The 15,747-nt window shown below is 33.7% G+C and overlaps 1 protein-coding gene and 1 pseudogene across 1 annotated transcript; both read right to left on the bottom strand.

The window, feature by feature from the left end:
* Positions 1-72: 72 nt before the first annotated feature.
* On the bottom strand, positions 73-3,362 carry LOC114191835 (putative receptor-like protein kinase At4g00960). The gene is made up of 7 exons (XM_028081256.1): positions 2,360-3,362; positions 1,942-2,064; positions 1,604-1,728; positions 1,284-1,494; positions 934-1,171; positions 642-792; positions 73-522 (listed from the first exon to the last, which is right to left on the bottom strand). The coding sequence occupies exons 1-7, from the start codon at positions 3,204-3,206 to the stop codon at positions 178-180; spliced, it is 2,040 nt and encodes a 679-aa protein (XP_027937057.1). The 5' UTR covers positions 3,207-3,362; the 3' UTR covers positions 73-177.
* A 1,592-nt stretch (positions 3,363-4,954) lies between these two features.
* Positions 4,955-13,324, bottom strand: LOC114191425 (annotated as a pseudogene).
* Between the last annotated feature and the right edge of the window lie 2,423 nt (positions 13,325-15,747).

Genomic DNA, 15,747 nt, shown 5'->3' with positions numbered 1-15,747 from the left:
CCAATAATAACAGAAACAAATGTAAGAGTTAGGATAAGAGTAATTTCTGTAAATGAAATGTTTCCACCGAAATGGTGTTGAACAATTCTTCCTTCTTCTCATAGCAAACACTAAAAAACTGTTTTTTCCTGGTACATTTATGGTTGTTACCTTCGACTATGATCATATAATTTACATCTAACGAGGATATAAACTACTAATTGAAGCCTCGTTAGCTGATCCATCAGCACAGTAACTTTTCTGTTCACTTGACCCTGTTTCCATAGAACTACACCTCGAAAACTGGATGACCGATAAACAACTATGTTTCATAAAATAAGCAGGTTGCAATGGAACTGGTAGAGCGAAAGAGTGGCTATCAAGCATAAGGACCACCTCAGCCATTGTTGGTCTATCAGCAACCTTTTCTTGAACACAAAGTAGTCCAATGTGAATGCATCTCACTATTTCATCTCCCAAACCATTATTTAAGGTGGGATCTATAATATTAGCTGCTCTCCCATTTCTCCAGTTTGTCCAAGCCTGAAAGTAGTTCATTTTACATAACATTAGTCCCAGTTTTCTACTTCTACCATTTCAGTTAATGCCTAGTGTTCTATTATAAACCTTATAAAGACAGAGGATAAAGAAGGTAGACATACAAAGCTTAGTAGATGCTCCACATTTTCTCCATTTCGGAATCCACCATTCTTTTGGCCACTTACAATCTCTAGTAGTATTACACCAAAACTAAATACATCTAACTTCATTGAGAGTTTTCCATGCCTTGCATACTCAGGTGCCATGTATCCGCTGCATTTCAATAAGGATACACTCAATCAGATACAAATTGCAAACATTACCTGTTCTCAAGATAATAATCCAGGCTCCTCATCTGTATTACATAAGGATACAGATTAGAAGCTAAAATGTTTTATATATCTTGATACTTACTAGGTTCCAGCAATTTTACTTGCTTTAACCTGAGTTTGATCCACATTAAAAAGTCTTGCAAAGCCAAAATCTGAAATTTTTGGATTCAAATCTGCATCTAAAAGAATATTACTCAATTTGAGATCACGGTGAATAATCCTCTGCTGAGAATCCTCATGAAGATATAGAAGGCCACGTGCAATGCCTTCAATTATTTTGTAACGTGTTTTCCAATCCAAATGTGCGCGCTTGATGGGATCTACATGGTGCAATCATTCGAAATTTCTTTTAAACTAGAGTCAAAACCTTTCTTCATTCAGTCATGCAAAAGATATAATGTAATGCACTTCCAGTTTAAGAAGTCAACTTACCAAATAAGAAGTTGTCAAGGCTTTTATTCGGAAGAAACTCATACACAAGGAGTCGTTCTTCTCTTTCAAAACAGAAACCAAGGAGCTTTACTAAATTTCTGTGTTGAAGTCTTGACATTAAAAGCACTTCATTCTTGAATTCAGTATCTCCTTGCCCAGAGATGCTACATAACCTTTTGATTGCTACTTCTTGTTCATTGAAGAGCTTCCCCTGATTAATAACAGACTAACAGTGTTTATGCATGTAAAATTGACCAACAATCTGGCCCTTCAACATTTTGCTATACAGATAAACTTAGTTGTAATAATGCAATGTTTACCTTGTAAACACGTCCAAATCCACCTTGTCCAATCTTGTTTGCGTCAGAAAAGTTGTTTGTACAGACTCTGATGGTGTCAAAATTTATTAGTGACGACTCTACTTGTCTAACTTCACCGTCATCACCTAGATGGGGGAGGGTTTTTTAAAGCAGAACATGTAAGCAGTTGATTCTAGAAAATTGTTATATTCTTGTTTTGGTTTAACAAACAAAATCCCATTCTTTGAAATCTCGTTTCTTGATATTTTGATCAGGTTGCAAACGACCAAAGAAGGAAATAGAAGATAGAATATTGATTGAATCTTTACATCAAACGTCAAATAAATATCTGAACTTACTCTGAAAATGTTTTGTTGGCTTCCTCACTCCTAAATAGATGCACATAAAGATCAGCAACCCAAAAAAGACAACAATAGGCACAACGTATTTCGCAATGACAGCTTGTGATTTGTTGCTTTTTCCTGCATAAACCCAAGAACTCTTCTGGTTAATATAATCTTTTATCTTGAAGACAACTCAATTTAGTCATGAAACTGAATCGAGAGACAAACAATTCAAGATACCTTAAAGATTCTGGATATTTTAAGTCTAAAACACCTATAATACTTGGTTAAAATCTTTTTCTTTTCCTACAATGGAATAACAGTAAAAGAAATAATTTCCAACATATGTAGGTATGTGTGAGGTTTTACTTGGGCCAAATAGATGCTGCTTGATGATCAATATATTCACATTTAACCATGTAACAATTAATACCATGATAAGTACTCTCTGGGGAATTTGTAGTGGTGAATGGAGAAGGTGAAGGAGGAGGAGATGGAGATCCTTGTGGTGACAACTGTAGCGTTTGTGTATCAGCCGTAGGCTCATAGAAACTGAAGTTCTCGTATCTGAAATTACACCTGAATTTAATAACCACTCCACCAGATCTGCTATTACAACATTTTGGTAATTCTGAAATAGCGCCACCTAAGCAGTCATTGCATTCTGCCACTGTCAAGTCTGGTGCACACTGAACGGCAGCATATACAGTTTGAGAATCCGGAGCTGTTGCATTTCCAGAAGCATATTTACGATTCAAGTTGGAATCAGTTGTTGCAGCTTTCACTTTTAGTAGTGGCAGCAACTTCTTCAGCACATAACTGTACTTGTCCCAGTCTGTTACATTGGTTTCACTCCGCAAGTAGACCCGGAAATCAGAATCATAGTAACCTAACACTGAGCGATATGAATAGTGCAACATGCATTCACCATATCCTCCCACCGCACGTTTTTGACGCGGACACTGTTTTAGGAGAAGTGAACGAGAATTGTTGAGGCAAGTAAGGCAAGTATGTGCGGTGACATCTCCTCTGCAAAGGGCAGTTGCGTAGACTCTATCAGAGTTTTGGCCATAGGAGGAGTTGTAGAAGCCATAGTCAATCTGAGTATCGGAAATGATCCTTGAAAGAACAGTGTGGAGGTTGGTCTGGTAAGTGCTATCAGGAGCATACTCTCCACCTTCTGCGACGCAAACAGCGTATGGATATTCTGGGTTAGCATTAGCCAGAGAGGTGAGAGTAAAGAGTAGAAAAAGGAAAGAAAGAACACTCGGAGAGACCATGGTGTAGTGAGATGTTAAGATTGTTATGTTGTAATGTTGTATGTCTTTTCAACAAAGTATGAATGATGTTTTCACTGACACTGTCAACTTTGTCAGGTAATGTTGAGGAAAAGTCTGCTTACTTGCTATCTGCAATTAGTTTGTCTTTGACCCGAAATGCATATCATTCAACCATCATATTGTAGTTATTGTGTAATAACCCATTAACGGTTAGGATTTGACTAAATTTTAGGTACACACAAAGCTGTCTGGAGAGGATTCATTTGTCTTTGCCTATGAAAGTCGGACATTATAATACCTACCCTCTAAAAGTATATTTATCTTTATGTGGTATTCGTTAAAATATAGGAATTCAATTCAGATACGGTTGAAAATTAAATTATATAACTGAATTAGACTATTTTATGATTTGAATGAAAATATTTTTTTTATATATTGATTAAATTATATTTAATTATTTGAAAAAATATTTTATTTTCTTTTTCTTAAGTAGTCGAGAAATTCAAACCAACTGAGTCCACAAACCAACGAAATGTTGACATGCTTAGAGATACTTAAACGTGTTAGTTAAAGTTATATTTTATTAGTAGAGATATTAATCATTTCCGCTTAAACAAAGAAGAAGAAGAAAAAAAACACTTTGGCTCCATACATAAGTTAGGCGGGTCAAAATAATACAGCAAAGAGAAGGGAATGGCAAGGAATTATCCCAAAAAAAGACAAAGAATTCAGTCCTATCCAAATTGAAGTTTCTATTTATAGAAACACCGTAAACTGAAAGATCAATTAAACAAAATTAAATCGATGGTAATATTTGTAAGCGATAAAGCTTAAAATCTATTAAAATAAAAAATAAATATTTTAGTAGATATCATATTTTTATTATATTGATATTTTAATGGTTAAAATATTAAAATAAATAATATAATATAAAATTATCCAAAAATTAACAACAAAAAGAGTGTATACCTATAATATATCATGCTGGAAGAATAAAATAAATATTTTGATTATCAAGTATCTTACACTTAACCTACAACTATGCAAATTAATATTTTATTATATATATATATATATATATATATAATTTTTTATTTCCCTGAATAATTTTTTAAAAGTAGACAATATTATTTATTATTTAATATTTCAAAAACACATGTTTATATGAATACTTTAATTATATTACTGTTTAATGATTTCAATATAAAGAAAATTCAATTTAACATATTTAAATTCAATAAAGTGATTGGATTATCTGAAAGATTGTCCAGGACATGGGACTTGGGCCTATGTTTCCAACCAAGTTTAAAATAAAATGAAAAAGGAGAAAAAATGGACAAAATGCATTTGCTTCCAGGCACGTTCATTTGATTTTCTTATACGACCCAGATAAGATAAGCTGGTATTAAAAAAATCGAATCTTAGATCAGTGTGATGAGTACAGTTAAAAAAATTAAATATATTTTTAATTACTTAAATTTTAATTAAAATTGAAATCAGTCCTTTTTCAAAATTTTGGATTGGTTTAATTTTTTAATTTTAGAAATGTATGAATTCATTTCTTTTAACCACATTTTATTAAATTTATTTGACATTTCATGATAGCATTTCAATTAATATTAAAACAAAAATGTATTAAATTGTATAAATAACTTAAATGCTATCATGAAACACGAAACATCAAGTAAATTTAACAAAATTTAGTTAAAAGAACTAAATTCATAAACTCTTAAATATGAAAAACTAAATTAAATTAAAATTAAAAAAAAACTAATTTCATTTTTTTTTAAAGAAAATATTTAATCCGAATGAAACAAGAGATTGGTTAGTGAAGTTGGAATCTACAGAAGGGTCACTTTATTATAATTTATAACTAATCTGGTTCAGCGATGATTTGGCAGATTGAGCCTTTGATTCAGTTTATGCACTTGCAACTGGGTCATACTCTTCTGATTGAATGACTGAGAAATTTCTGCTTGGAACGGAGAAAGCAGGCTGAGAAGGCAATGGAAGCGAAACAGAGTGGCTGCTAAGCATGAGTACAATAGAGGCCATGGTTGGTCTATCACCCACTTTTTCCTGAACACAAAGCAACGCAATGTGGATAAATCTCATTATTTCATTTCTCGAACTGTCCGCAATTGTTGGATCAATAATGTTTGACACTGTCCCGTTCCTCCAGTTTTGCCATATCTGCAAGCAGTTGATCAATAGTACAAATATTGATTCAGATTCAGCCTTAAAGATTACAATTCTGTAAGAAACTAACGGAATCTAACCTAGGTACAAGGAAAACAAGTCATTAAAAGAATAATGATTACTTACATAGGTTAGAAGATCCCCTTCATTCTCCCCTCTTTGTACCCAACTATTTTTCTGGCCACTTACAATCTCAAGAACCAATATGCCAAAACTATAAACATCAGATTTCACTGAGAATTGTCCATAGAAGACATACTCTGGCGCCATATATCCACTGCATGTCCAAATCGACCATCTCATTAGCTCACTTACGTACAAATATTGACAACTTTGTTAAGATCACCTTTAGAGATGGTTTTGTTTTAATTGAGACAGTGATTAATATAAATTATTTGGCAATGGCATAGAACATTCTAATACTTACTAGGTTCCAACAATTCTATTTGTATTGTCCTGAGTTTGATCCACTTCAAATAATCTTGCCATGCCAAAATCTGATATCTTTGGATGCATCCCGGCATCTAAAAGAATGTTACTTGCTTTGAGATCACGGTGAATAATGGTCAAACGTGAATCCTCGTGAAGGTAAAGAAGACCTCTAGCTATGCCTCTTATAATTTTGTGTCGCTTTTCCCAATCCAACTCTGCGCGCCTAACTTCATCTACAAACCAAAGCCAAGATACCATATTCTCAACGAGTTAGAATGTTTATGAATGAAGAATAGATGGTTTTGTGCCCTTAGTTTTAACTTACCAAATATGAAGAAATCGAGGCTTTTGTTGGGAACAAATTCATACACCAATAGCCTTTCTCTTCTTTCCAAGCAAAATCCTAGCAGCTTAACTAAATTTCGGTGCTGAAGTTTGGCCACTAACATCACCTCACTCTTAAACTCAATGTCTCCTTGGAGTGAGTTCTCGGACAACCTTTTCACTGCAATTTCCTGACCATTGGAGAGCTTACCCTGAAAATTTTAATTTTATGAATGTAAGTCAAGGTCTATCAGGTATACTAATACATTTTGTAGATGTGATGTACATCTTTCTGTGACACTTATATTTACCTTGTAAACAGGTCCAAATCCTCCTTCTCCTAGCCTATTTGCATCAGAAAAGTTGTTTGTAGCCGTCATGATTGTGCATAAGTCCAATTGCAATGTCTCTGCTGATCTAATTTCATCCTCATTTTCAGCTTGAACTGGGAATGAATTGCAACAAATCAGTTCTTCAAATGGAATTCTGCTTCTTTTTGGGAAAATCTTCTCCTTAAAGTCGCTTACTTGCTTATTTATGATAACAATAATAACAACTTTCTTTTGGGAACTTGATAGGGCTTATAAAATAAAATTTATTATATGTCGACTATTTACATTATGTCAATCAGAAATTCTACAATTCATTATTTTGGATAAGCTGATCTTCATACACTTTTAAAATGTTTCTATTCCATCTCCACTTGCATTTTATTATATAAACACCTATTGCTGCATGTGACCTTTTTTTCATTTTATATTTCCTGACAGTGATTGAACCATGCACTTTTTTACAACAGGGGAAGAATTTTCATATTCTATTGTTCTGCTAAATAGCAACTAGAATTCTAAAAGAATTATTCGATAACTCTACAATCCAATTTCATATTCCTGAGTTTTACCCTATAAACTCCACATCAAAGGATTAAATCAACAAATAACATACTAAAAGAGAATGTCATGTTAGGTTACCTTCAATCTGTTTCCGTGACTTCCTCGTTCTTAAATAGACGCACATAAGAATTACCAGTATGACAAAGGCTATTGGCACAACTATTGCTATTACAGTTAGATAAGTCTTGCTCTTTCCTGCCAAAAGAGAACTTCAATAATTAGTATATTTCTAGGATTGAGGATAATAAATTAGTTCTCAACAAAGTCTAATCACTTTCATGGAAAAGGATTTCATCAACAAGTTTCAATCTTGTAGGTTAAGTACCCTCACTTATTTCTTAGAATTTATTAAAATCATCAAATTGTACGAGTTTCATCATTTCAAGAAGGATTTGACGTTTACCTTCTGTGGACAAGGTATCGGTGGTTGAAGGAGGAAGAGCAGACACCTTTGGTGCTGGTGCTGGTGCTGGTGCTGCTGGTGCAGGTGATGGTGGTATTTCAATATTGGTAGGATCATAGAAGCTGTATGTCTCATATCTGAAGTTACAACTAGGCCTTACAACTCTACCACCTCTCTTGCCATCACAACATCGTGGAATTTCTGCGATAACCCCACTCAAGCATTCGGTGCAATCTTGTTGTGACAAGTCAGGTGTACACTGCATAAGACCAAATATAGTCTGAAAGGCTGGTCCTGAAACATTTGCTGCAGCAAACTTACGCTTGGAGTCCCCTAGTGTAGCTTGGCCTATGAGGCTGTCTAGCAAGTTCCTCAACGCTTGATTGAATTGATCAATGTCTGTTGCGTTTACAAGGTTCCACATATAGAAACTAGGTGAGGTCTCCATGGTGTTGAATAGTGAGCGGTTGGAATAGCGTAACATGCAACTGTCATACCAACCAATTGCCTCCTTCTGATTTGGACAGAGTTTTGGGAGAAGGACTTTTGAATCATTCAAGCATCTACGGCAAGCGTCTGGCTTGACATCTCCTCTGCACAGCCCAATTGCGTTTACTCTGTCACTGCTTTGGCCATGAGAAAAGTTGTAGAAACCATAGTCAATATCTGTGTCTGAAGAGAGGTTGGACAAAAGGGTATTGAGATTGTTGTGGTAGGTGCTGTTTGCAGTGTAATTACCCTTCTCGTTCATGCAGAAGTTGTATAAGAAACTTGTTTGGGCATAGGAGTGGGATATAGTTAGGAGTATGAGAAACATACAGAGGAATCCGGGCATTGTTGAAACCATGGCCGCAGTTGTCTGATTGGAGTAGTGAAAGAAAATAAAGGGAAGATTTATTGTTGATAAAAGGTGTGAACATGAACATTTAACTTTTGACCTTAAGGTCCGTGTGATTGCCACTGTCTACGGGTTAACGTATTTTTGTCATTATTCACTCAGTTGACTACCAAGCTCCGGTTGAACTTTGAACAATTCTGTATCACAAAAACTTAATGTGATGTGACGGAAACCACTAGCATATGGTAAAATATACAGAGCAGTCACGGTGATTTCCTCGTCAAATTAACAGCATAAATGAAGTGCTTATTTTTTAATTTTATTTTAATAACATAATTTTATATTTTTTAATATTAATGTTCTTACTTTTCAATTTACTAATTTATTTTAATGTTTTACTTTAAAAGAATATATAATATACTTTAACTCCTATAATTTATCTTTTAATGTGTTATATGTTGTAGTAATTTATTACATATTTGTCTTCTCCTTCATAGACATTCACAATAGGAACACTGAAAATTAATTGGTTATAATTAATGTCAATGTCAAGCAGAAGTTTTTAATTCATATATTATTTGAATTAGTGATATGTTTTATATATTAATTAGAACCATTTTTTGCAAATAATTAGTACATCTATAATATTAACTACTAACTGACAATATAATTTAAAAAATATATATAAATTAATACATTATATGTGTTAATAATTACTTTAAATTAACCCATTTTTTCTATTTTACTTTAGAATGTGTTGTTGATCCTTGTTTCAACAGAAATTTTAATTACTAGATATTTTTCTTCCAAATATCACGAGTGTTGACCTCTTCCGTCGTCTTTTAATCCCGGAACGTAAGTGGCGGTTCGTACACAAAATATCACGACGAGTGTTGACCTCTTTCGTCGTCTTTTAATCGCAGAACGTAAGTGGCACGTATTAATGTCACCAATCTGTAATCGACATGTACCCACCACATCACACTGCTACTATCATGTGATACTAAAGAAAAAACTAAATAACTTCAATTTTTTCAAAAATTATGATCTAATGCAGAAAGAAAAATTAGGAGACCATTTTGCGAGCGAAGAAACGATTAGCAAGTAGAGGTGGAGCAGAAAGGCATTGAGGTGGGCCAAAAGAGTGATGCTTGTTCTGATTGTTGGATGCGGATGAAAAATTAGCTTGAAAGAGAGAGGAGTTAACCACCTTATTCTTTTCTAGGCGTTCTTCTCGGGCAAGTAACAATGCTTCAATATCCTTGACAGTGTAAGGATCTAAACGAGTTGGAACAGAAGTTATAAGAGAGTCATACTCCTCGGAAAGACCATCCAAGATGGCTTCAATATGTTCATCGGTTGACAACGGAAAACCTACGACAGCAAGCGATTCTACAACCTTTTTAATGTCAAGAAGATAGAGTGGTACAAAAGGATCTTTCTTTGATTGTCTGAGTTGAACTTTAAGTTTCTTGACTGGAGCTCTGGTGTGGTGTGAGAAGCATAATATGTGGCCAGATTTGAGATGAAGAATCAAGACCCACCATTTTGGTGAGTATAGGTGTTGTCATGGATGGTAGAAGCCAAGCCATAATTAGTTGATCTTGCTCCTCAAAATTAAGGAAGTCTGGGTTGATCGTATTACTTGCCGCGTCTGTGGTAGAAAGAAAACGAGTAAGAGTGTGGTGTCCATCAAGAAAGTCTAACAGGTTGAACCCACGAATTGTAGCTAAGACCTGCTGCTTCCAAATGAGGTCATTTTCATCTGATGATTTGAGAGTAATGGGTGTGGTGAAAGTTTTAGGTGCGATGGAAGAAGCGGAAGAAGAAAGTGTGCTAGTTATGCATGATGAAGTCATGATGTGAAACAGGTCCAAGAAAGAAAAAAAAAAAAAACTCTACATACCATGAAAAAAAGAGAGAAGGGAAGTAGATCGACATATTTTTATCAACGTGCATCTTCTAAGCAACCATCAATAGTTCCCATGAGTGATTATATTTGTCTATCAAATGAAACGGTTATTTAATTTAAATGATGGGAAGTTATCTATCATATAGTGTGAAATCTTAACTTCAAGATAAATAGAATATCAAATTAATGGAGATTTTAACTAGCTAGGATATACAATTTATTTATACACAAGACTATACATATACTACCGAGGGATAAATACGCTCACAGACATTTCATTTTTCGATTGTGCAGAACCTGAACTGGATCCTCCTACTACCATCCTGTGATCTAGTCCACTTTGACTAAAATTTATGGGTTTTTCAGGAAATGGCAACTCAGATAAAGAGCTACCGAGATATGAAACAACTTGTGTCATTGTAGGTCTGTCATGTGGCTTCTCCTGCACACATAATAAACCTATTTGGATGCATTTTATGACTTCACTGTGATTGCAAGATTCCTTAATGTTTTTGTCTAATATGTTTAATGGTGTCCGATCCCTCCATTGATCCCAAGCCTGCAATCAAATTCATAAATCAAATATTAATTGGATCTTTCCCTTCTTTATGCCGGATTAGTAACAATTACTGTAAAATAATCTCATACAAATAAATACATACATAGCTCAAAAGGTCATCATCATCTGAAAAAACTTGTCTCGCATTCTTTTTTGCACTAACAATTTCTAGTATTATAACTCCAAAACTGAAAACATCTGATTTTTCTGAAAACTGTCCGTGCATTGCATACTCCGGTGACATATATCCGCTGTTACAAACATCAATGTTAGAAAACAAGTATATTTCAATAAATTAAAGATGTCCTTTGATAGATAACATGAAAAATTATACTTAAGAAAAAAATACTTACTATGTTCCTACAATTCTATTTGTATTTCTTTGATATTGATCTACACCAATAATTCTTGCCATTCCAAAATCTGAAATCTTTGGATCCATGTTGTCATCCAATAATATATTGCTAGGTTTGAGATCACGGTGTATAACTTTCAATCGTGAATGTTCATGTAAATATAAAATCCCTTGTGTAATTCCTTGAATAACTTTGTATCGTTCTGACCAATTCATTTGACTACTTTTGTATGGATCTGTAAATGAAATATTCAATCTAAAGTAAGAAAAAAAATATATAAGGGAGTATTTTTCTACCAGCAGAAGTATTTCATAGCTCAGCAGCAAATAGTAGTGAGATAAACTTACCAAATAGAAAGTAGTCTAGGCTTTTATTAGGCACAAATTCATAAATAAGCATCTTTTCTTGAGCTTCCAAACAAAATCCTAACAATGTCACTAAATTTTTATGTTGAAGTTTTGCTATTAACAGAATCTCATTCTTGAATTCTGCTGCACCTTGGCCTGAACTATGTGAAAGTTTTTTCACTGCTATTTCTCGTCCATCTGGAAGGATACCCTAAGAACATAAAAAATGCAGGTTAACTACAGGAAACAAATAGAAACAGGCATGCGTATATTTTTAATATTACTTTATCACCTTATAAACATCTCCAAATCCACCTTCACCTATCCTGTTTTCATGTGAAAACTTCTTTGTGGCAACTTCCATTGTGGCCAAATCAAAATGTAACGATTCCAAAGTGGAACTTTCTTCTCCAACTAGAGGAACATCCAAGAGCTGAAATTAGTAATTTTATCCTTTTAAAGAAATGGGAAAGGATCAGGCTTTCTTTTTCAGATTACTTACAATTTTCCCTTAGAAGAGTGTTGTATTTCTTCCTTGATCTCTTGAATATGAAATAGCAGACACCACATAAGAGAATTATCGACACAATAACAAGGGCAACAATGACGATTACTCGTAATACATAATGGTTATTTCCTGCATAAATAATTGCACGAAAAAGACAGGCTTTAGTAAGTACAAAAAGAAAGAAAGGTGATGATTCATTGCATATACATATTGATGAAGATTAGTATGCTGCAGTCACATGAATTCAATTCACGAACACTAATCAATTTTTCATATTACTGAATAGCGGTTTCAATCTCCTTCCGTCGAGTTCATCCAACGCACGACCAGTGACATCTTATCTGTTTCATATTTGATTTCTCTCTGTGACCGTCAATGTTACTGACGCCTCCAACACCGCCATCTTCTGCTACACAACTTCCTCTGACGGTGGCATTGTTGTTGTCTCCGTCGCCAGAATCTCTAAGTACGAGTAGATAGGTTATATTATATTTGTTAAGAAAAATACCTGATGAGGGTGCTGACGTGGCGCTCGTATTGTAAAACTGAAACAATTCGTATCTAACATTGCACCACGCAAGCAGAGCCCTCGCGCCCTGTTTTCCTTCGCAGCACGACGGTAGAGTTGAAATGGCGTTTTGCAAACACTCTTCACAACCACTATTCGTTAAGCTTGGCTCGCACTCCGTCAGGGCGTACACCCGAGACAAGGATCCAGCGAATTCTCTATCGCCGGTGGCGAATTTCCTCGCCGAGTTAGAATTCGCACTCTCTTCCACCAAATCGTCCAACAAGCCGAACAACGTGCGGTTAAAGCTGTCCAAGTCGGAGGCGGAGATGTTTTGACCGTTCGATAAGCTAGCTCCGGGTTCGGTGCTGGCAGGGTCGAAGTAGGTGTTGGTGAAACGGAGCGTGCACTCGTCGTACCATATTACGGACTCTGTTTTGTTGGGGCAGAGTTGTGTTATTTCGGTGGCGGCTGTGGTTATGCAGTCGTTACACGTGGCCATGGAGACGTCACCGCGGCAGAGGAAATAGCCGCTGGCGACGCTTGTGGTCCCCAAGCCCATGGCGGAGGAATAGGAGCCGTCGGATTGCGAGATGTTGGAGACGAGAGATTCGAGGAGGAACTTGAGATTGGTTTCGAATGTTGCGCTGGAATTGTAGGATGCGTTGGTTGGGCAGTAATTGTAAACCGGAGCTGCAGAGGAAAATAACGGTTCAATTACGAACAGAGACAGGAACAGAAGAAAGGTAACATGGTTGGTGGAGTTGGAGAGAAAAATGTTGCGCCAAAACATTGTTTCGCGCACAACACAAGATTTTGGAATTGGAGTAGTAAGTGTATTATTAACTATAAGTCATTGTAATTATAAAATGATACACTCTCAGAAATGCCTTACGCGTACATTTTCTGTGCGTGATGTTGGACAAATTGAAATGCAGGTCTAGAAGCAACCGCACAAAGACCTAGTCCACTCACCAGAAATTTCAGAATGAAAGTTTGAAAAGCTAGCCTACTTTTCGGTTGATATCAATCATATTTACCTCATTCAACCTTCTTTTTTTTTCAATTTTGCATCAGTTCACGTGTTAAATGTATTCAAACCCTACCATTTATTGATTGATCGATTAACATAAAGTTAGGCTAAACATAAGTTTATGACAAAATAAAAGAAGTTGGTATTTTAAAACCTTTTCTGAAAAAAAAACAACAAATGGACAGCACTTGAATTAGGATAAGGGTTAAGAAAGAACCTAAGAACCATTTCGCTGACCGCCGCCTCCTGTTAGGTCCCATGCATGCATCATCATGTTCACCGCTCTATTCTCAGATAACTTTCAAATAACTACTTCTTCCCAAGCGGGTTTAGCAGTAAACAAATTGAGTACTTTCTGTAATATATGTATGTAAGTTCAAACTTTGTTATTATGCACAAAATAAATATTTTCTACTATATAATCAAAATTTAAGTGCAATACTTAAGGGTTTTTAAGTATACGATTCTCTAATTCAAATTTCCTTTTAACAATCAATACAAAGTTTAAGTACCACTTTCTTAATCTATTACTGAAATGAAATTATAATATTAACTAATCAACAATACTACGCGCCTAAATTTCATCCGTAATATCATATTACAACGCTGTGATTCCTGTGTATTAAATAATTTTATTAATTCAACAGAATGACTTTGAAAGCTTATCATGATGGCTAATAAAAAACTTTATATATAGAAATTTAAAGTATTTATCAGTTTAAAATAGTTTTTTAAAAGTTTACTGCCAGGATTTAAAGTTGTCCTACCTTTCGTAATATTACTGCATGTTCTTATTATAACACGAAAGCCGTAACACTTAAATTCTGAAGCTATGTTTCATAAAAGTAAACTCTGAAGTTATCTAATTTGTATTTGGCCTTGCCTTATAATGTTCAGTACGAGGTTTTATTTTATATTATTCAATGTCAGATATCCAGTCTTCAATCACGACTTTTCTCCTCTCTTTTAAACTAAGACAGCAGACATACACTGTAATTGCGAGTAATAAAAAAGTATATACTATCTTAAATCTTATTTCAAAAAAAATAAAATAAGACAAAAAAGAAAATACCATATAAAATAATACAAAATAATATGTAAAAAGGAGTTTCCAAAATAGGCCATATTTGAGATGAATTAAGCTGTTTTGGCTACCAGTGAGTCTGGTTAAACCAAACCGTTCGCAAGCAAACACATTAATTAGATGCTTTTTTAAGTAGATGAGTAGAAAATTAAATAGGTGAAATGTATGATGAGCCGGCATTTTATTTATTTATTTATTAATATTATTATAAATAATACTTTCTTAAAGTTATGTTAGTGATTAATTCATAATAATAATAATTTTAGTTATCTATTTAGAGATCAATCATAATTGATTGAAACTATTTTAGTTCTCTGTACCTTATATCTAAATTAATCAGTGTAGTCATTAATTATTTTATTATTAAAATTGGTTATTATTTAAAAAAATTTCTATAATACATTTAAATTAGTATAAAAATCATTTTTAACTATATCTTATTGTTACAACTAATGTATAAATGAATAATCATACAACAAATACAAAAGTAAAAAACATTTAATAAATCAATAATTAAGAATTATTTATTCAATTTAATGCACATTTATAAAATACATTAAAAATAAAATATATTTAAATCATTCTCGACATACCAAAGTTAGATATCTTTTATTTTATATTGTCATTTAACAACACGTTATTTGATTTGAAGTCGTTAATGTATAATTTTTAATTTTTAATTTTAAATATTCATGTAAATAAAGAATTTCTCGTGAAATTTCTTCAATAATCTTGTAACACTAATAATTTTAATATTTTACTATAAAATTATAAAACAGTAAAATTATATATGTAAAGATAACTATACTAGGTGGAGCTAAGAAAACATTCATATAATCACAATTAACCTTCACATCATAGTCAATAAAAAAGTTAAACAGCTGGATTCGATTGAAAATTATAATTTTGTTGAATTCAATAAAATATAAAAAAATTATTAAAAATTCAATTAAAAGGTTCCGTATATGAGTATTCAAAACTTAAAACTCATGCATGCAATAGCAATTTGTCCATGAAATAAACTGTGATTTTGGGAAAGGAGTTGAATTTTGGAATGATCTTATTAAGACAATATTATTTAATTATCACTTTTTAAAAATCAGAATTATGAAAAGTTCATGCAAAATCAATTTAATTATTGAATC

This window comes from Vigna unguiculata, chromosome 7 (assembly GCF_004118075.2).
Source record: "Vigna unguiculata cultivar IT97K-499-35 chromosome 7, ASM411807v1, whole genome shotgun sequence".
Lineage (NCBI taxonomy): Eukaryota > Viridiplantae > Streptophyta > Magnoliopsida > Fabales > Fabaceae > Vigna > Vigna unguiculata.
The sequence above is the reverse complement of the archived record's forward strand: the minus strand, read 5'-3'. Positions and strand labels throughout refer to the sequence as shown.

Excerpts from the sequence above, each read along its gene's own strand:
- LOC114191835 (XM_028081256.1), bottom strand. The coding sequence starts at position 3,206 with ATGGTCTCTCCGAGTGTTCTTTCTTTCCTTTTTCTACTCTTTACTCTC. Across the intron at positions 1,495-1,603 it reads GATTTGGACGTGTTTACAAG|GGGAAGCTCTTCAATGAACA; the intron begins GTAAACATTGCA and ends GTTATTAATCAG. Across the intron at positions 523-641 it reads TGGAGCATCTACTAAGCTTT|GCTTGGACAAACTGGAGAAA; the intron begins GTATGTCTACCT and ends AACTACTTTCAG.